This window comes from Plectropomus leopardus, chromosome 1 (assembly GCF_008729295.1).
Source record: "Plectropomus leopardus isolate mb chromosome 1, YSFRI_Pleo_2.0, whole genome shotgun sequence".
NCBI lineage: Eukaryota > Metazoa > Chordata > Actinopteri > Perciformes > Serranidae > Plectropomus > Plectropomus leopardus.
The window spans coordinates 40,057,634-40,075,814 of record NC_056463.1 but is presented as its reverse complement, the minus strand read 5'-3'; the positions used below and the strand labels follow the sequence as shown (position 1 = coordinate 40,075,814).

General features: G+C 42.5%; 1 protein-coding gene across 2 annotated transcripts in view; it reads left to right on the top strand.

Moving 5' to 3' along the window:
- Positions 1–18,181, top strand: part of adamts17 (ADAM metallopeptidase with thrombospondin type 1 motif, 17) — a 143,782-nt gene that overhangs the window by 38,365 nt on the left and 87,236 nt on the right. For both annotated transcript variants that reach the window (XM_042485175.1, XM_042485184.1), the window contains exons 8-9: positions 7,600–7,705; positions 15,859–15,999. In XM_042485175.1, the coding sequence (XP_042341109.1) occupies positions 7,600–7,705; positions 15,859–15,999 (247 nt within the window). The remainder of the gene's footprint in view (positions 1–7,599; positions 7,706–15,858; positions 16,000–18,181) is intronic.

Here is an 18,181-nt window from a genome sequence, read left to right as displayed (position 1 = left end):
ACACACTGCCTTTTATTCTACCCTCCCAATATACAAGAATGACATCTGCGAGAAAGGTTGATGTGTTGTAGTTAACTCTTGGAGTCCCTGACACGACACAGGCTTCGTGCTGGCTGTAGTAATGGATATTTTTGAATCATAATTCATCATTTTTACCATTTTACAAAACACATCCATACCTTGTTGGCTGTAAAGCCTCTAATATGGACGTTTTACCGTGTCTGTATCAGAGACTGTATATACAGTCTACAGTCTGTATTAAAACTACTGGTTATTAGTGAGCAGCGTGGAGCACTAGTGACAGTTACTAAACGGTAATGAACGTAGTATTTACTTAAAGTTGAGCTGTGTATTAATACAATAATATTACAAGGCACCACCTTTTATTATATTTTTGTGGGCACAACACATTTTGATTCTGTTAATTTAAATTCTCCGCTCGTGATTACGATTCCCTGATAAGTTGTATGTATATTTGTGTGTGTGTGTGTGTGTGTGTGTGTGTGTGTGTGTGTGTGTAGAGAGAGAGATAAATATGCCATTATCTGATTATCACGTAAATATTAAAACAGACAGAACCGCTGTCGTTATACCGCCAACTAGCTGCTGTTGCTAATAAGCTAAGCTACTATGAGAGGAATGCTTGAGAAACGACCGCTGTTAGCTTCAAGCACTTGACTCGGGTAACTTGTGTGAATGAGCCAGTGAGTCGGCGTCAATGCTCGGGTACACTTGGCCGCACTCAGCTGCGTTCGGCTGTCATTAATCACTTCTATGCATGCTCTATGGGCCAGTAGATCCGGGTATTTTACACTTTTCTAAATTTTTCTCTGCTTTATGCGCCACTGAGAAGCTCTCATAGGAATGAATGAGGCCCCGCCCCCACAACTGTGTTCAGATTTATAATAGATCCACGACTCACACAAGTATGTTGCTGTACAAATTTTCACCTCAAGCATAGCAGGTGGTCACTCGCTTATGCTCGGAGCTGCCACCACATCCCCGTCTCAGTCTCCGTCTTCCTGAGTGGAGCCCTCATCCTCAACCTGACCAGGTTCTAGGTTCTGGGGTGTGGCTGGGCAGGAGGTGGCTAAGTCTTCACTCTGCCTTAGCTGTTATTCTGATTCAGCTTTTTAGTAGTGAATCCAAAGTTGACAAGCAATAAACTATGCTTTCTCTTTGACATATTTTCCTGACAGTCCGCAGTTTTTAAGGTGGAAAAAAGTCCACTGCTGCTCAGGCTGTATGGCGGGGTTATGTTAGGTCATTGTTTGTGGACCATTTGAAACAGCGCCCCACATGGAGGGAGGCTTTCCCAGAGGCAATATTTTTGTGTATTCTGATTTGCAAATAAATGTTTTGCTATTTACATAATGAATACAAACACAGTATACTTTCAAATGGCATTTTTAGTGACAATAGCAAGCGAAAAATAATGTTTTAAAATGTTTTCACAAGACCCCACAAAATTTTGCATTAAAGGCTTTCAGGGAGTCTGAAATGTCAGTCAAGGGGTCTCAGACCCCCTGAGACACACCCAGTCTTTTCCAATTACTGAGCTTATATGGAGTCAAGCCACACCATGTCATATGCTTGTCCTATATTTAGACTTTTAACAGTCACTGGAGCTTGATGATGACCAAGACTGAGTGACACAACAAGAAAGCTTAATGCCATGGGAAAGCCATTAAACCTCAATTTTATGTTATCTTAACTTTGTACATGTATTGCTCGGCTTTATCTACTGTGCCCACAGCTCATACTTGAGCTTCTCCAGCTGTTCTTCTGTGTTCCCTCTCACCATCTCTGTCGTATCACACTGACCTGAATCCTAAAGTGCAATTCACGTCATTCCCCAGTGAGGTACGTATTTTTGCTGTGTTGGCTGATAAGGCCATTACTTGTCTCTGTGCCAGTTTTTTTGCTTTTTTCATAAATCTCATCTGGCTTTGATTGTTTTATTCTCAGTGATTAAATTTATGCCTGCCTGGATTCAAATGAGCTTATATGGCCTGTCTCCAGAGACGGACACAAAGCAGGTGTGTGTGTGTGTCTGTGTGTGTGTGTGTGTGTGTGTGTGTGTGTGAGAGAGAGAGAGAGAGAGAGAGAGAGAAAGAGAGAGAGATCTCTGCAACTTTCACCTCAGAGCATGCCTGGGTGAAACATTGATTGATTGTTTTGCTTTTCTTCACATTTTTGATCTGGTATATACTCAGTCAACCTGTTTGCCAGCAGTACTTGACTCCAGTGATTACTGATGACAGACATTTCAGTGGTGTTTGGAGCCTCTGCTTTTGAAGTGCAGAACCAATAATGTTAGCGTGGAAACCAGACAAGTCTGCAAGTTAATGTTTTATTTGTTCTGGCCAGATAGCTGTGGTCCTCCTCCTGTTCAGACAGAATTCCATCCAACCAGACCAAGCATAAATGCATATCAAACACAATCTCCTCCCATGTTGTCACATGTTGCAGCTTTGTAGTAGACTTCTACATATTATGCTCTAGGTACCCCTCTGTGTCTTTTAGTGACGTTCCAGGATGCTGCTACCGTGATGTCAACAAATGCACATGGTGGGATTACACTGCATGCAGTTATGTTTTTGCAACAACAGCACAAGGCAACCAACACCAGAACGTCAACAAATCCGCATGCTGGCATGGAGGGTTAGGATTGGGGAAAGGAGGTACATGGTAAGGCGTAGAAAGAAAAACCATCACATTCCGACAGGAAGCACACACCGGACTTCAGCATGAAAGTTTGGAGTTTGTTGGACCCGCCTGCCTGCCATTGTGCTCCTTATATTACATTGTTAGAGTTAGCGTTTCAACCTGACACTGTTCTTTGGCTTATCGTGCTGCCACGGCAGGTGTTGTCTTGCCATCTGGCTGTCCAGTGCTGACCAGTTCTGTCCAGCTGTGGTCTAAGCGGATGCCATCCAGCGGAGTGTCATGCCGATGCAAAAGGTGGCTTTTGATGTCTTGCACTGAAAGCACTGTAAAAGCGGTGGCATTTGATGACTTCAGATTGAAAATAGGCTGGTATATCTGATAGACTGCGTGTTTGTGCTAAACGCTAAAATACATAATGGTGTCATTTTTGGATCACGCTCCCTTGTGGTGGGAGAACTATGGTTGTGTGTGTGTTGCCACATTAACCTACCGCTTATTAAAGGGGAACATCGTTCCAAATTCTGATGGCAAACAAACACGTTCACTGACATGCGTGCTCTAGTCTGTTGCTCAGCGCTACGACACATTACGTTGCTGTGATTGGATTTAGGTAGTGCCCAGCTGATGTGGGATTTCATAGACTGATACTGATTTTAGAGGGTAAAAACTCGCTGTTTAACCAATATGGCAGCCAATTTAGTGAATATTTGAGCTGGAATGAATATAGACTTTTTTTAAGTGCATTGTTTACCAATTTTGAGCCAATACTACTACCATTCTGCAAGCCTGCATTTTACAACAACGTCCCTGCAGTGGTGTGTCCAGACTTTTTCTACTGGGGTGGCCCGGGTAGGCCACTTAGTACGTTTCCATGCTCAGTTAATTGGAACTATGGTTAAAGCTCGATTGGGTCATTTAATGGACTGCTGTCCTTGTCCCAGTCTAAAAGCACTGGGGGAGAATTCATTTATTGATGGAAGTATGTCCAACTTCGCCACGGCAGGTGGAGATTTGCCCTCTTTTTTAGCTAGTTGCAAAAGACCTATATTATTTATGCAATCTATGAAATAGACCAAATCACAATCATAACTCTTTATTTACAATAACTTTGGGGGAAGAAACTGCCACATCACGTACAAAAAAATCAAAAGGCACTGAGCAAACTCTGCCTTCACTGGTTAGTTTTAAGAAAAATCAATATCATCAGGGTGCGATATATATAGACAGACCCTACAGACATGGATTTGAAGCCGTTATATTAAAAACACTAGCGCCACTATACCTGTGATTTAGTGCTATAGTTATATAATAGTGTTGACAAGACCTTCTGCTTTCCAGTTATATCAAAAACAACACATGGATCACAACATTTATTTATGGGGGTTGCCTGGTAGATGGTGGTTGGCCCATGTCTGTTGCTGCGACACCACAGTCTGTTCGTTTATCGTGTCTGTTTGTCATGTTGGCGTGTCCCCAGTCTGCATCTGTTAAGTTCTTTTGTCTGTCTAAGTTTTTGTGCAAGTCTGCCTTTGCTGTCTTGGCTAGCATGGAAAACATGCTGATAATTACACTGATCATACTACAGATCATCTGCGACCATAGAGCTGGCGCGTTACATCAGGGAGTGCATAGCGAGAACCAACTCACCTACTTCATGGAAAACCTCCTCTTTTTCCGGGGCTCCATCCCTCTCAGCCTGAAACCATCTGATTACATCCCAGCTGATATCCTACGCAAGCCGAGGAAACGAGGCCGGCGAGGTGTGGTACACACCAGGCTTAGGTGGCGTTCATTCAACCCCCCTCTGCCTCCGGTTGTGAAGGCAAATGTACAGTCTCTCTGGAGCAAGATGGACATCTTGCACTCCAGGTGCATCATTGCCCTTACCGAAACCTGGCTGAATGACTCCATTCCTGATGAGGAGGTTAGCCTGGATTATTTCACCATCATCAGAGCAGACAGGACGAGGGAATCCGGTAGGACGAGGGGCGGAAGGGTCTGTGTATACATTAACAACAGATGTTGCAGTAGCATCAAGATCCATGATAAGATCTACTCACCAGACATAAAAAATGCTGACAACAAGACCACAGCTGAGCTAGCAGCAGAGAGAGCCCATGCTATGTTAGGAAAATACCCAGACGCTCCGGTCTTTATGATGGGTGATTTTAACAGCTGCAAGTTGGACAGTGTTCTCCCAACAGTCAACCAGTATGTGAATATCCCTACGAGGAAAGACAATGTTTTGGACTTGTGTTATGGGAACTTACAAAACGCCTACGCCGTTCGTGTGCAGCCACTGCTGGACCATAACGTTGTTTACCTGCTTCGACAATACACGCAGCTACTGAAACATCACAAACCTCAAGTTTACAGTGCATACCACTGGTCAGAGGATGCAATCGTGTCTTTCATGGCAATCTGGATGCCAGAGTCGAGATACTCACAAAATACATCAAGTTTTACATGGGGGGGTGCCTGGTGGCTCAGTCGATAGAGCGGCGCCCTTATATACAGAGGCTGTATCCTTGCTACAGCGGCCGCGGGTTCGATTCCAGCCTCGGCCCTTTGCTGTGTGTCGCCCCCTCTCTCTCTCCACCTTTCACACTCAATCTGTCCTGTCCATTAAAAGCAATAAAAGCCCAAAAAAGTAATCTTTAAAAAAAAAAGTTTTGCAAGGCGACTACCATCCCAGCCAAAACTGTGAAAAAATACCCCAACTCAAGACCATGGATGATGCCTCAAATAAAACTTAAACTGAAGGAAAAAAGCAAGCTTTCCACTGCAAAGAGCTTTCCCGTAGAGCCATCAACCGCTCTGTGAAGAATGAGCTTAAGAAAGCTAAACTTGCATATAAGAACAAGATAGAACAGGACTTCAGTAGCATGAACATTAGGCAGGCCTTTCAGAAGGTGAGAACACTCACCAGGTCCACCTCAAAACGCAGCACTCCTTCACCCGCTGATCCCATTTCCTTCAATAGGGACCTTCTATGCTGGTTTGACACCATCAACTGCTCTTCTGAGTGTGAAATGCTGCTTGGGAGTCAACCCACCCTGGAGCCATCAAACCCTGTCCCGTTCTCAGAAGAGGATGTATGCCACTTACTCAGAAGGTGCAAAGCTGGAAAGGCCCCTGGGCCCTGATGGGATCACTGGAAGGCTGCTCAAGAGCTGTGCTTTGAAGCTACCCCTGTTCTGCATTCTGTCTTCAGTAAGTCACTCCTGACTGCAACCGTCCCCACCCTCTGGAAAACATCGACCAGTCCTGTCCTCAAAAACCCCTGCCCCTCTGAACTAAATCATTACAGACCAGTCGCACTCACATCCATTTCTGTGAAATGCCTTGAAAAACTGGTACTGAACGCTATCCTCCCAGTTGTCCTGCCCTCAGCTTGACCCTTACCAGTTTGCCTACAAGGCCAAAAGAGGGACAGAGGATGCTGTGGCGTGTCTTCTTCACACTTTCCTCCAACATCTGGATTCCTCTGGCCACTGCCAGAGTCCTCTTCATAGACTTTTGTTCCGCCTTTAATACCATTCAGTGACATCTGATGATCAGCAAACTCCATCATGTCCACATTCCACCCCTGCTCATCTGCTGAATCCACAGTTTTCTCAGTGATCGACCCCAAGCTGTCAGGGTGGGAACCACCATATCCCCCACCATCACTGTTAACACTGGTGCCCCCACTGGTGCCCCTCAGTTCACACAGTGGTGCACAAACAACCATCTCCTCCTCCATGTCTCCCAGATGAAGGAGCTCATATTCATCACCTGCAATAAACTCTCCACCCCTTTGCCGCCCCAATTTCATCAACAGCCAACCAGTGGAGATTGTAGAGAGTTATAGTTTATTGTCATCCTGGACAATAAACTGAGCTTTGATCACCACACCATAGGCATCCATAAAAGCTGCCAACAAAGACTATCTGCCACCTGTAAACTCAGGTCTCTCTCAGTCAAACCCCACCTACTGCTCCTACTGTACCGTAGCATTATTGAACCCAATCTCCTGTACTGCACCCCCTGCTTTTTCACAATGCTCACCCTCAGCAATAGAAGCAAGCAACTGAAAATCATCAACATTTCTTCCAAAACAATTGGTACCCCCACTCCCAATCTGCCAGCTCTTATTAACACTGCAACCACTCGCAGAGCGCCGTCCATAGCACATGACCTCTGCCACCCCCTCAACCCATGCTTCTTCCTCCTTCCCTCTGGCCGTCAATACAGGCAGCCAGTATGCAAGAAAAGCTGCTTTGGAAAGAGTTTGGTGCCCTCAACCATCAGGGCTCTAAATAGCTTGGTCACTCTTTAATGATTTGTGTTTCTTTGTAATGTCTGTGATTGTTGTTGTGAATGTGTACAGACTGTGAAGACAAATTTACTCTAAAACAACAAAAAAGAACAAATCTAAATCTGAATCTATTTAACATAAGAATTTGGTGAGTTTACAGTCTCATAAAGCCACAGCAGCATCTAAACATGATTTGACCTGTCAGCTGAGGTGTAGCGTGTTATCAAACACCTGCTGCCTAGAAATGGAAAAGAACAGCTTTGACCTTCATCTTCCTGTCTGATTTTTGGTTTAAGGATGTGTATTTTTTTTTTTAAAGATTATTTTTAGGGTATTTTCCCCTATATTGATAGGACAGCTGTGGAATGACAGGAAATGTGGGAGAGAGAGGGGGGTTGACACACAGCAAAGGGCCATAGGCTGGAATTGAACCCTGGCTGCTGCAAAGGCCTTTGCATATGGGGCACATACTCTAGCAGATGAGCTAAAGGCCGCCTCAAGGAGGATGTGTATTAATGAAAGTGTAATACAGCGTGCTCCTTTAAATCAGCATTTAGTGTCAAACATGAAGACACAAATGAAAATGTTATCTGTGAAACTCACTGTCATGTCATGTCTTTGTGTTCCAGGTATTGCTTATCTGGGTGGTGTATGCAGCGCCAAGAGGAAGTGTGTGTTAGCAGAGGACAATGGATTAAACTTGGCCTTCACCATTGCTCACGAGCTCGGACACAAGTAGGTTTAATGTGTTCAAGTTTTAAATGCCTGTAGTTTGACAATATTTAAGCAATATCACACAAGAGGGAGAGCTGTTGTACTGTATGTATATCCTGCAGCCTCATGCCTGCGACCAAATCACAGCCGTGATGAAATACAGAACAACAGCAGGACCTCAAGTGTGATATTGCTTTTATACAACAGTTGAACAAACGCCATTTATTAGTTTACAGTAATAAGAGACAATGGATTATGATTTGATTTGTTTATTTAATTATTTTATTTCATTTTTTTGACTTTGCCAACACAAAAAATTCCACAACTGCTGGAACTGACAGCTGTTGCCTAGCAACACACAAACATTTTCCTGCACAGTACCTTGCTATCTTTGTGGAAGCTCGGCCTGCATGTTATGCACAGACCAGCTGCTAAGTACCATAAACATTTATCTCTGTGTTTTGTGAAATCAGTCTGTTCACAGACACTTTGTGAAATTCAGTTGAGTTAGTTTGATCAGACAGATCGTTGCTGGAGTGTGTGTCCACTCACTGCCGTAATCTCCGTCACCTCGAGTCCCGTATCAGTTTGTGTCTGTATGTCGATGGCTCTCAGGCTGCGGATAGTGTCAGACGAGTATGTTTCTGTCTCACTACACATCCTTGTAACATCTGTAACAGCTTTTTTACTTCCAGTGAACAGCGGTTTACCAAAACCCATCTGTCACCGCTGCTCCTCCTCTGGGCTGCAGGTCGAGGGCTTTTGCATGTGGCTGGATTTTGCTCAAGTAATTTTTGAGCAATGATGCTGGTCAGACGGGATTTCCTCATGTTTCAAACATTGATACAATCTACTGTAACGTTAGATAACAACAGACTGTTAATGTGAGCCTAATTAACGGTTTAGAAGAGCTATTAAGCAGAGTGATACATGCAGAGTTAAAAGTCCCAGTGCTGTTGTACTGTATATCAGCACTCATGTAATGTCTGTCAACCAATCAAATTGCCTAGAAGGAACTAACTGTTGTACAAATCATATTGTCACACTACTTTTCTAGTAAGAAGTAGTAAATAGCAGTATAGTAAAAATGATGGTTTTCAGACTACTCAGAATTATGAAGAGTACTGCAGTCTATCCTCCTGAGTGAGAATAATTTCTATCAATATTCGGTGCTGAACTTTTTATTCACTTATTCACGTTATTTTTTCTCCTACATGCTTTTTCAGCAGTGCTCAGGTTACTGTGACAGAGAATGTTAGCACTCTTATCAAGTATTACTCTGCCATTTAAAGTTAGAGATATTGTAGTCCCCAGCAACTAAAACTCTTTCACATTTTATTATTCTGATCATTGATGGATATGGGTTTTGACCTGCAAGATGCAGATATTTAATATTAAAAGACAGCACAATGAGGGCATTAAAAATGACTAGGACATCCATGTGATACAAGCTCTGCTGGTTCTGTCTTCACACTGTAGCAGTAAGATGTCTGTTAAATCTGGAGACATACAGTGTGCCCTCAACTGACAGCCAAGTAACACAGCGCTAATGCCAAGTTCACCTGGATATCATGCCTGAGTGTTTGAGCCTTGGTAATAGCGCTGTGGTTGTGCCAGGTCCCTCCTGAATGATCACAGTTTACATCACGGCGCTGCAGCTCAGGGGGCCACGAAAGGTAACAGGCTGGCACACACACTGCCTGACTGCTGGCCATGTACACGCACGCAGTGGAGGTAGTGTTACATAACCACACACACACAGACACACTACAAGGAATTGTTGTCAACTAAAGCAGAAGGTGCTTGTATAAACTCAGGCTGGCGTTGTATGGAAGTTTTAATGAACCATGTTTCAGAGACACAGCACATTTGATTATTGGGCATGAAAAATGAACACACATTTCTACACTTGCACACACATTGGGTCTCAGTCATGAAACGTTAGCAGAAGAAATTTGTGTGTAAACTGTCTGCAGAAGTGTATTTCGTCATCCACATGTTAGTGGCTCCAAACTTTTCGGAACTATTAACAAAATCTACACCTGCCTCTCACCGCTTGAAGTGCTTGTATAAATAAGGAATAATTATATATATATTGCTTGACATCATTAGAAATTACAATTTTAATTTGTGTTGTGTATTCCCCTGTCTCTGCTCTTTGCGTTTTTGCGGCAGGTTCCATCTGACTGTGATGCTCCTTCTGATTCAGTCCATTAAAACTCCTGCCTGCCAAAGTGCCATTTGAGCACAAAATAGTTAACAACAGTTTTATAAAATTAAATTAAATTAAATTAATTAAAATAAAATAAAATAAAATTTGCAGGAATCCTACTCAGCTTAAGCCTGTAGTAATAGTGAGAAATTACAGCCTGGTCCGAACCCGTCACATCACTACTTACAGAAAAAAGTTAATAATTTTTCTCAACTCCATTTCAACCAAAATAACTTCAATCACAGCTTGGGAAAAGATTTTGTTTTTGTTTATGTAGTCATTATCACCTCCTTACATGGTGCTCACTGTTCATGGGCAGGAATGTATGCTAATTGTGGGAGCACACAGACAATTTATGATCGATTGGCATTCTTGAGCGTACACACGCGCCTGAGATCAAATCTGAGTTTCACGGTTTTTAGTCCCAAGTTGTTTTATGTGCAAATCTACTCACACATTTACTTTTGAGACCTAGTATGTGTACATGTTTAGCATGATCAGGTAAACCTTTATTGTTTGAAATTCAGGTGTTGTGGCAGCACGGAGACAAAAATAACATCTGCAGGCCCACAGTCACAGCTGTAGCGGTTATTAATAACTACGTTAAAATTTGGATTTTGCACTCGTTAAAGTAAAAGGGGCACCATTCTCCATTCAGGAGAAAATTAAATCTTAAATTGTGACAGTGTTAAGACATGTCATTACTTCAATCAATCTCATAATCTGTACCGTTTATTCTGTATACATTGATCTTGTTTCTCTCATGAAATAATATCCACAGACAACGACTTGGCGATAAATGAGGATAATTTATTTAGACTAATAAAATGAAGAGTAAATAGATGAAATAATATGACATATAAAAGGACAGAGAATACATAAAAGGGAACCTACGTGATGTATGTTCAGGTGATGTAAATAATTAATTATGGATGATAGTGGAGGAAATACGTGACCGTCAAGCGTGGATGCGCACTGAACGGTGACGTAGAATTTAGACGTTTGGCATTAAAGCTTCGCTATGCGACATCAACTCTGATCACTAGAAAATGTTATTCTGCCTACTTTTGTCGACTTGATTGGACTTCTCCGGGGAGGTCCAGGTCCTCGCGTCACTCCAGGGGAGAGCTGCGGCGCGTCTTCCATACGAGGTGACCCGCTGAAAGGCGGCGGCGGCCGGGCAGGTGGAGTCGGTGTGCGGCGGTCTTTAACTGGACTCGGTGTTCGCCTCAGCGAACCGGTAAAAGTCTTTAAACAAAGTCCTTAAGGGCAGGCAACGGATGCTGATAGTTTGTGCAGCAGGTGTTGCTTCTAGATCCATGGCAGAGTTGATGGCGAATCGCGGAGTGTCCTTCTCAATTAAAACTCGCAGAAATAATCAAAGTAATCCCACTGGTCTGAGGGAGTCACTTTAAATTATTAATTTGATTTTACTTAAAAACGAATTACCAAAAATGTCTTTACTGACCAAAAACTGGTATAAAGAAAAGCGTCAAAGAGATTTAAAAGAAAATGGCTTCAAAAGTTAAAGTTCAGCAAAGCTCTGGTGAGCTGTTGCGGCTCCGCTTATAAAATTGAAGAAAAGAAAAGTTGCGAGCGCGGATGCACGAGACGCACCGCGGTAAAAAGGAGCGAAGAAAAACTTCAGAAGAGAGAAGAGGAGAAGCCTTGAGAAGAGTGAGTTTAGAGAGAGAGAGAGAGCGCGAGCGCTTAGAGAGAGTCACTCAGTTTTTATCTTTCGATTTGGGGGTGCGGATGGAAGGCGGAGTTAGCGAACTTTTGCACCGAGCGATCGTATAAGTTTCTAAAAGACCTAATGTAATTTAGGAGACATTTATGTCTCTGAACTTTATGACGAATTACGCGATCTAACCCGTGGTGTATAAATTCACGTATCTCCTCACCACTATAGTCTCACACAGTAACTTCAAATGCATGTTAGGAGACCTAAAAGTAATTTATAACGTAACACATGATTCTGAAGATCCTTTGCTCAATTTTGTGAAATGACCACGCATAACATAACATTGTACCATGGATCCTAAGAAACTTGGTGATTACTTAGATATAGGATTACTTTTAACATTATACAATGAATTCAAAATACCATGTAACTACAAAGTTGGTTACGAGCTTACTAATAACTAAGACCACTAGATGGCAGTATAGCTCCATTATAACAAAGGGGAATAAAACGTACTTTACCTAACTCATTCAAATTACATGAGATGAAAAGAATGGGAGGTGCTCCTATCTGTTTACTGAAGCAGGGAGACAACCTCACCCCCAGTCACAAAGATTAGGGAAGAAAGGGAAATTTTAACTTACAACCTTGGTCCAAGTCATTCTGTCAGATGTTTATCACAACACAGGGTTATATAATGGCTTTACCCAATGTTCGACCTTTTGTTATCTCAGCAGGGGAGGCAATACGATGGTTGCTTGGTATTGCCTGGGTGACCCCAGGAGGTCATTCAGACGCCCTACATCCTGTGACATGCTGATGGGGCCTTCGAAGTGCTTACCTTCCACCATATGTCAGGATGGAGGGTGTCAGATACTGACACTTTCCCGTGGCTTAAAAAGGCAGAGCGTGTTTGCAGACATCCCCAGGAAGTATAAGTTAAGTTAATTAACAACCCCCTGTTGGATGTTTTGGGTTCGTAAAACAGTGTCTCTTGACGTTTCCCCCACTTGCCCAGGGGACATTGAGCTCTGGAGTTCCTCAGAGGAAAAATGTAATGACCACGCCAAGGCAGTCCACTACACAGCTTTACCCACTTATAAAGGAAAGTCAGCCTTATCTGACAGAAGATAATTCGATTTACATGAAATTTGCATGATGTGATCACATGATGTGCAGCAACATAGTGTATGATTAGTAGGACTCAGAATTATGCCAGTCGATTCATATTTGGCCTTTCAATATGAATATACAACGATTAGTTTATTTTTTCCATATAAAGTTTCAAACTTTGAGCAGGGCTCAGTTCAGTGTGCCAGCAGCGTTCATGTGATATAGTACACAAGCTAACAATATTAATGATGGATCAAAACAACACTTTTCTGCCGACTCTAGATACGGAACAAAGCCAGAGACTGTGTCGTATTAAGTTGCTGTGAGCTGTAAATTCACCACCTCCAAGCAGAGGAGAAGATAATGTTATCTTGGAGCCTTAGAGCGAAAAGTATCTCCTCTTCTGTGCCGCTGCATCACATCTGCTGTAGCTTGTAGCCTTCCAAAGAGTAGCGAAAAAGTTAAGAGCGTTCACTCCGTAGCAAAATATGGGGACCCAGAAGAATACTGCACAGCACATTGTCTTGCAATATAAAATAAAAAAAGACTGCTCAATATGAAGCAATCTCAGTCGACTGAGGGGTCTTGGACTGATGATTCTAATCTCCAACATGATTGTGTGCAAAGGTGGAAAGGCTATTCATTTCTTATTGCATATTGCTTCCATTTCAACCAGGGAAAAGAGTCTGTACTTGTGTTTTCTAATTTTCTGAGTCTGTGCCTGGAGTGCAGAGTAGTTTGTTGTTTTTAATTTGCAAATGTAGGTCATGGCTTTGGGTGGAAAAACACACACACACACACACACACACACACACACACACACACACACACCCATGTGCACACATGCATGATAACTATGCCCAAGTGAAACTCTCCCACAATCCCTACTCTGACACTCTCACACAGACATACATGTGTGCACAGATGCACTGTGGGTAAAAGATCCTTTCTGTGGGAACTTCCTTCTGGCTCTGACTCTGCTCCATCAATATGTTGCAGGTGTGCTGCTGTAAGATATGCTGCTGGTTAAAGTGAATTCACTGCACTGTACACTAGAGTTGGGCTGGAGTGAAAATTGTCAAAAAGCTTTGATATTACACCAAACATCGGACCGATCCGATTTACTGAATTTAACCAGGTGACCCACATGACTCAGCAGCTGCTCCTCTGTGGAACAGGAATAATGACACCGTGTCCCAGTCAATTACGAACATCCGACTATCACACAGCATCGCATAACACCAGAGCTCTCTGTCCACACTGAATCTATAAAAAATGCACTTCTGTTACCACATGTAAACATGCCACATAGCTATTAATATATTTATGGAAATTTGAAAGATATTGATGCACTAAGAAGTTACTTAAGTTTCACCTGGGTGAGGGTACAGAGCCTCTTTGTAGATCCTGCTATTCTTTAACACTTTGCCAACACACCTGCCTGGAAGGCTTCACCTCCCTCAGGTGCAATCATTTGGTTGATTAGGAACTATTTCTGATGCCTTCCTCTCTTTGTTTGACCTTTGCATAGAAGCCATCATGTGTTTGTCATGTTTTTTTTCTCATTACAGAGTTAAAACCACACACTAAATACCCTGCCTTTTAATAAACCTGCACTGTTGTTAATGAAACCTGTTACCTGCTTTGACAATGGTGTAGCCTACTCATGGTCAGTTTTTATTTTCTTTAGCTGTCACCGTTTTCTTTAACACTGCATCCAAAACACATCTTCCAAAACATACTGTAGGAGCTGAAAGCACACACAGATAAATAAAATCAGGTCTTGAACAAGTAAAACATTATAACGATTAACTATATAAATATATACATAAGCATAAATTCCATTACTATTTACATGTGAAACAAGCATATCAGTATCACAGTGATGTCAGTGTGAAGTCAATTAAGTCAGCAGCAGGATCGCTGCAACAGCGATACAATTCAGTTTCCGCTCATTTACCATAATGTCAATTAAAAACCAACAAAAAAGAAAACATATTAAACCACACTGTACCTTGGTCCCAAATCAGCCAGGCGCTTAATTTAGCAAGAAACAGTTTGACACTTGAGTACAAACATTTTGGCGTTTTCCTTGTCCACAAACATAATAGCCTGTTTCTGCCGGGAAGGTTTCAAAAAAAAGGTCCCGCAAGATCAAACAGGAAATGGAACTTTCTTGTTTCATCTTACCCCACTGCTTCTCCAAACAGAGCCATGAGAGCGTCTTTAGCCTCTGCACTGTGACAGATTTCCTAGTGAAACTGAATATTTGAGAGATGTACATTTACGAGAGGGATCAAAATCAAATCCTTAGTATTTGATAGGACAGTTGAAAAATGGGCAGGTTTGTATTTAGCACAATCCTGAGCTACACCGTTCAAGCCCCCAGGAAGAGCGCCAGGCTCTGATGCAAATTTTACATAATGGCCAGAAGTTGAATTACACTGTTTGGATCAGTCACGTGATACCCACGGGCCGAGGGAGACTTTTCCCCATTTACATACATCGGGAAAGGGACATCTGTAAATCAGTGGATAATTTTTTGTGAGACTCAAAACCCCTGCGAAATGACTCCTATTTCTATCCAGATATAAATCATCCTGTGCTCAGCTGCCGTGAATCTCTAGTACGCATGCTCCATGGGCCAGTAGATTCGGGTAATTTACACAATTCTACACCTGGAAAAATACCTTATTCTGCCGCGCCTATGAGCAGCTCTCATAGGAATGGAAAAGGCCCCGCCCTCATGGCTGTATCCAGATTTCCTTTATAATACATCCATGGGTCTGCTGCTGAGCAGCCTGTTGGCTCTACACACACCTCCCTTGCCATTAGATTAGGAGGAGGAAGTGCGACAGATAAATTAGACCTCCAATACATTGTTTTGGAAATGAAAACAAAGGTTCTGCCCACTGATATCCAAACAAGCATCTCTTCTTATATCTGTCCATACTGCTCCTATAACCAACAAATAGTGAAGTGCAGTTTTATATAACCTGTGTGGCCAGCTAGTGGCCTACTCTGATTTAATTGGATGAACTGTTGTAAACACCCCTGAGCACTGACCCACTGAGAGGACTATCAGTGGCTCCCAGGGACTAATGACACTGTAAACCAATCAACATCTCTGCTCTTTGACACAAAGTCTGTTTCCATTGTCCTCAGCATGGGAATGAGCCACGATGACGACCATGCTACCTGCACTGGTTACTCCCACATCATGTCTGGTGAATGGGTGAAAGGAAGAAACCCCAGTGACCTATCCTGGTCCTCCTGCAGTGGTGATGACTTGGAGAACTTTCTGAGGTGAGATACAGCCAGATGCACTCATGCCGTTACATTAACCATATTTCACCATAGGTCTCTGCTTTCCTTCCATCACAGACAAATCCTTCTGCTTTATTTCATCACTTCCATAATTTCACTTGTTTGTATTATATCATTACATTCATTATCCCTCAGATTAAAACAAACAATAGACTAAACCTGCAAGTCTCATTAAAAAAAATACTGCTGCCATCCAAAAGGACGATTTATACAAAAAGCTCATTAATATGAATACATGTGGTTGCAAACTATAGCAGCAATGTAAGCTACATATCACAGCATCACAGTACAAATTGGCGAGTTTGAACAAAGGAATTATTTCATCTTAGAGAATTACAGCAATCATTATGACAGAATGATACAAAAAGAAAGAGAGGGAGAGAAAGAGAGAGAGAGATGCACAGCAACAACAGTAACACCGATAATAACAACAATGACATTAATAATAGTGGTAGAAATATGAATATGTGATATATGAGTATGTAACATACATATCCTGAAGTGTACGTATGTGACAGTAATGATCATATTTGTATAATAATAGCAGAAGTATGACTAATAAGTAGTAGTTGGCATCGGGCAGGACAAGGGGTAAGTAAAACCATGACCCATGATCCGAGAACTCTATGAGACAAGAGAGATAAAGACGCCAGAGGAAAAGCCGAGTTAATGATATACAGTAATAGGACATGAATGTTTGAAAACAAAGAGAGTGAGAGAAGGAGAGAGAGATCAGTGTATCATAGGAAGTCCCCCAACAGACTAGGTCTTTATCAGCCCAACTAGGGGCTGGTCCGAGGCAAGCCTGAGCCAGCCCTAACTATAAGCTTTATCAAAAAGGAAAGCCTCAAGTCTACTCCTGGACCGACACTGGAAGATGGTTCCACATAAGAGGATCATGATAATTGACCCAGGATTTCCACTGCTTGCATGTGCATTGCGTTAAGGCTCCGCTGCGGTTTTGCTCCGTGATCCCTCATCTGTCAATTCCCACCAGTTGCGTTTTGAGTCCGGCAGTGCGCAGCTGGAGTGGCGAGACCGAGGAGTTCCTGCGATGATTACACAATCACGCGCATTATATCGGTACAGAAGAAAAAGTAATAAGTCTATTCATTCCATGGATTCAAGTATATTCACTCCCATAACTCCCAATAGGTTGTTTCACACTATTTCATCCCTATGGTTGTCCTTATAAAAGGATGTGTGGTGTCATAAATAATTTTGTTGTTTTCCACCTCAAATTAACTTCTCCTCGCCATGTTGCCGGTAGTGACCTCTGAAAACCTCTGACCTGTTAACACAGGCCTGGATCTTCTCATTTTGACGTTTTTTTGATGTAGTTAAGTGAAATATGATCAGACATAAACACGGAGTGTTTTATTCTGAGAAGTAATTGGATGTTTTAATGTTGTGTCACTGTCTGATTTCCTGTCTCCTCTGTGTTATATTTGGCTGAATTTATGCAAAGTGATCCAGCATCCGGCAAAAATTGGAGCCTTGCGTATCCGATCCGCAAGCCTCTGGACTGCCAGAGCTGAGATGGAATCGATCCGCAACACAGCAGAGCCGGTGGGAATTAACACATAGACTAGAGTGTAATCTATTTGCTCTGTCTGCTGTGACGGAGCAGAGCCGGGCCGCACACGGATCTGGTAGAAATTAGGGGTGAGTCTCTGGCTCATCCTACTTTTGGAGACAAAGGAACCACAAGTAGTCCTGCATTCTCAGAGAGCAGAGTTCTGGTAGTATAATAGGGAACCACGAGCTCTCTAAGATATGACGGAGCCTGACTATTTAGAACTGTAGTCCAAGTAGTATTGACCAATCAGGTTTGAGCAGCAGATAAACATTATGTGGAGAGGTGGAAAGCATTGGCCAAAATGCAATCTTGCAACCCTTTGGCTATTTCCTTATGACAATCTAGCATTATGTTAGGTTTTTTAAAAAAAAAAAATGCACCTTTATTCATATGTACATATCTGTTTCTTGAGATTAGCCAAAATGACTGGCACATGGGTATCTTAGTCCAGATATCTGGTGGCTACACCTGTTCCCCAGAAATATTGGCCATCGCCCCCTAAGGCTTTATCACCATCAGACTGATAGCCCATAGGTTCTTAGATTGTCTTGAAAGTAATGAGTGTCCAAATGGTTCACGTTT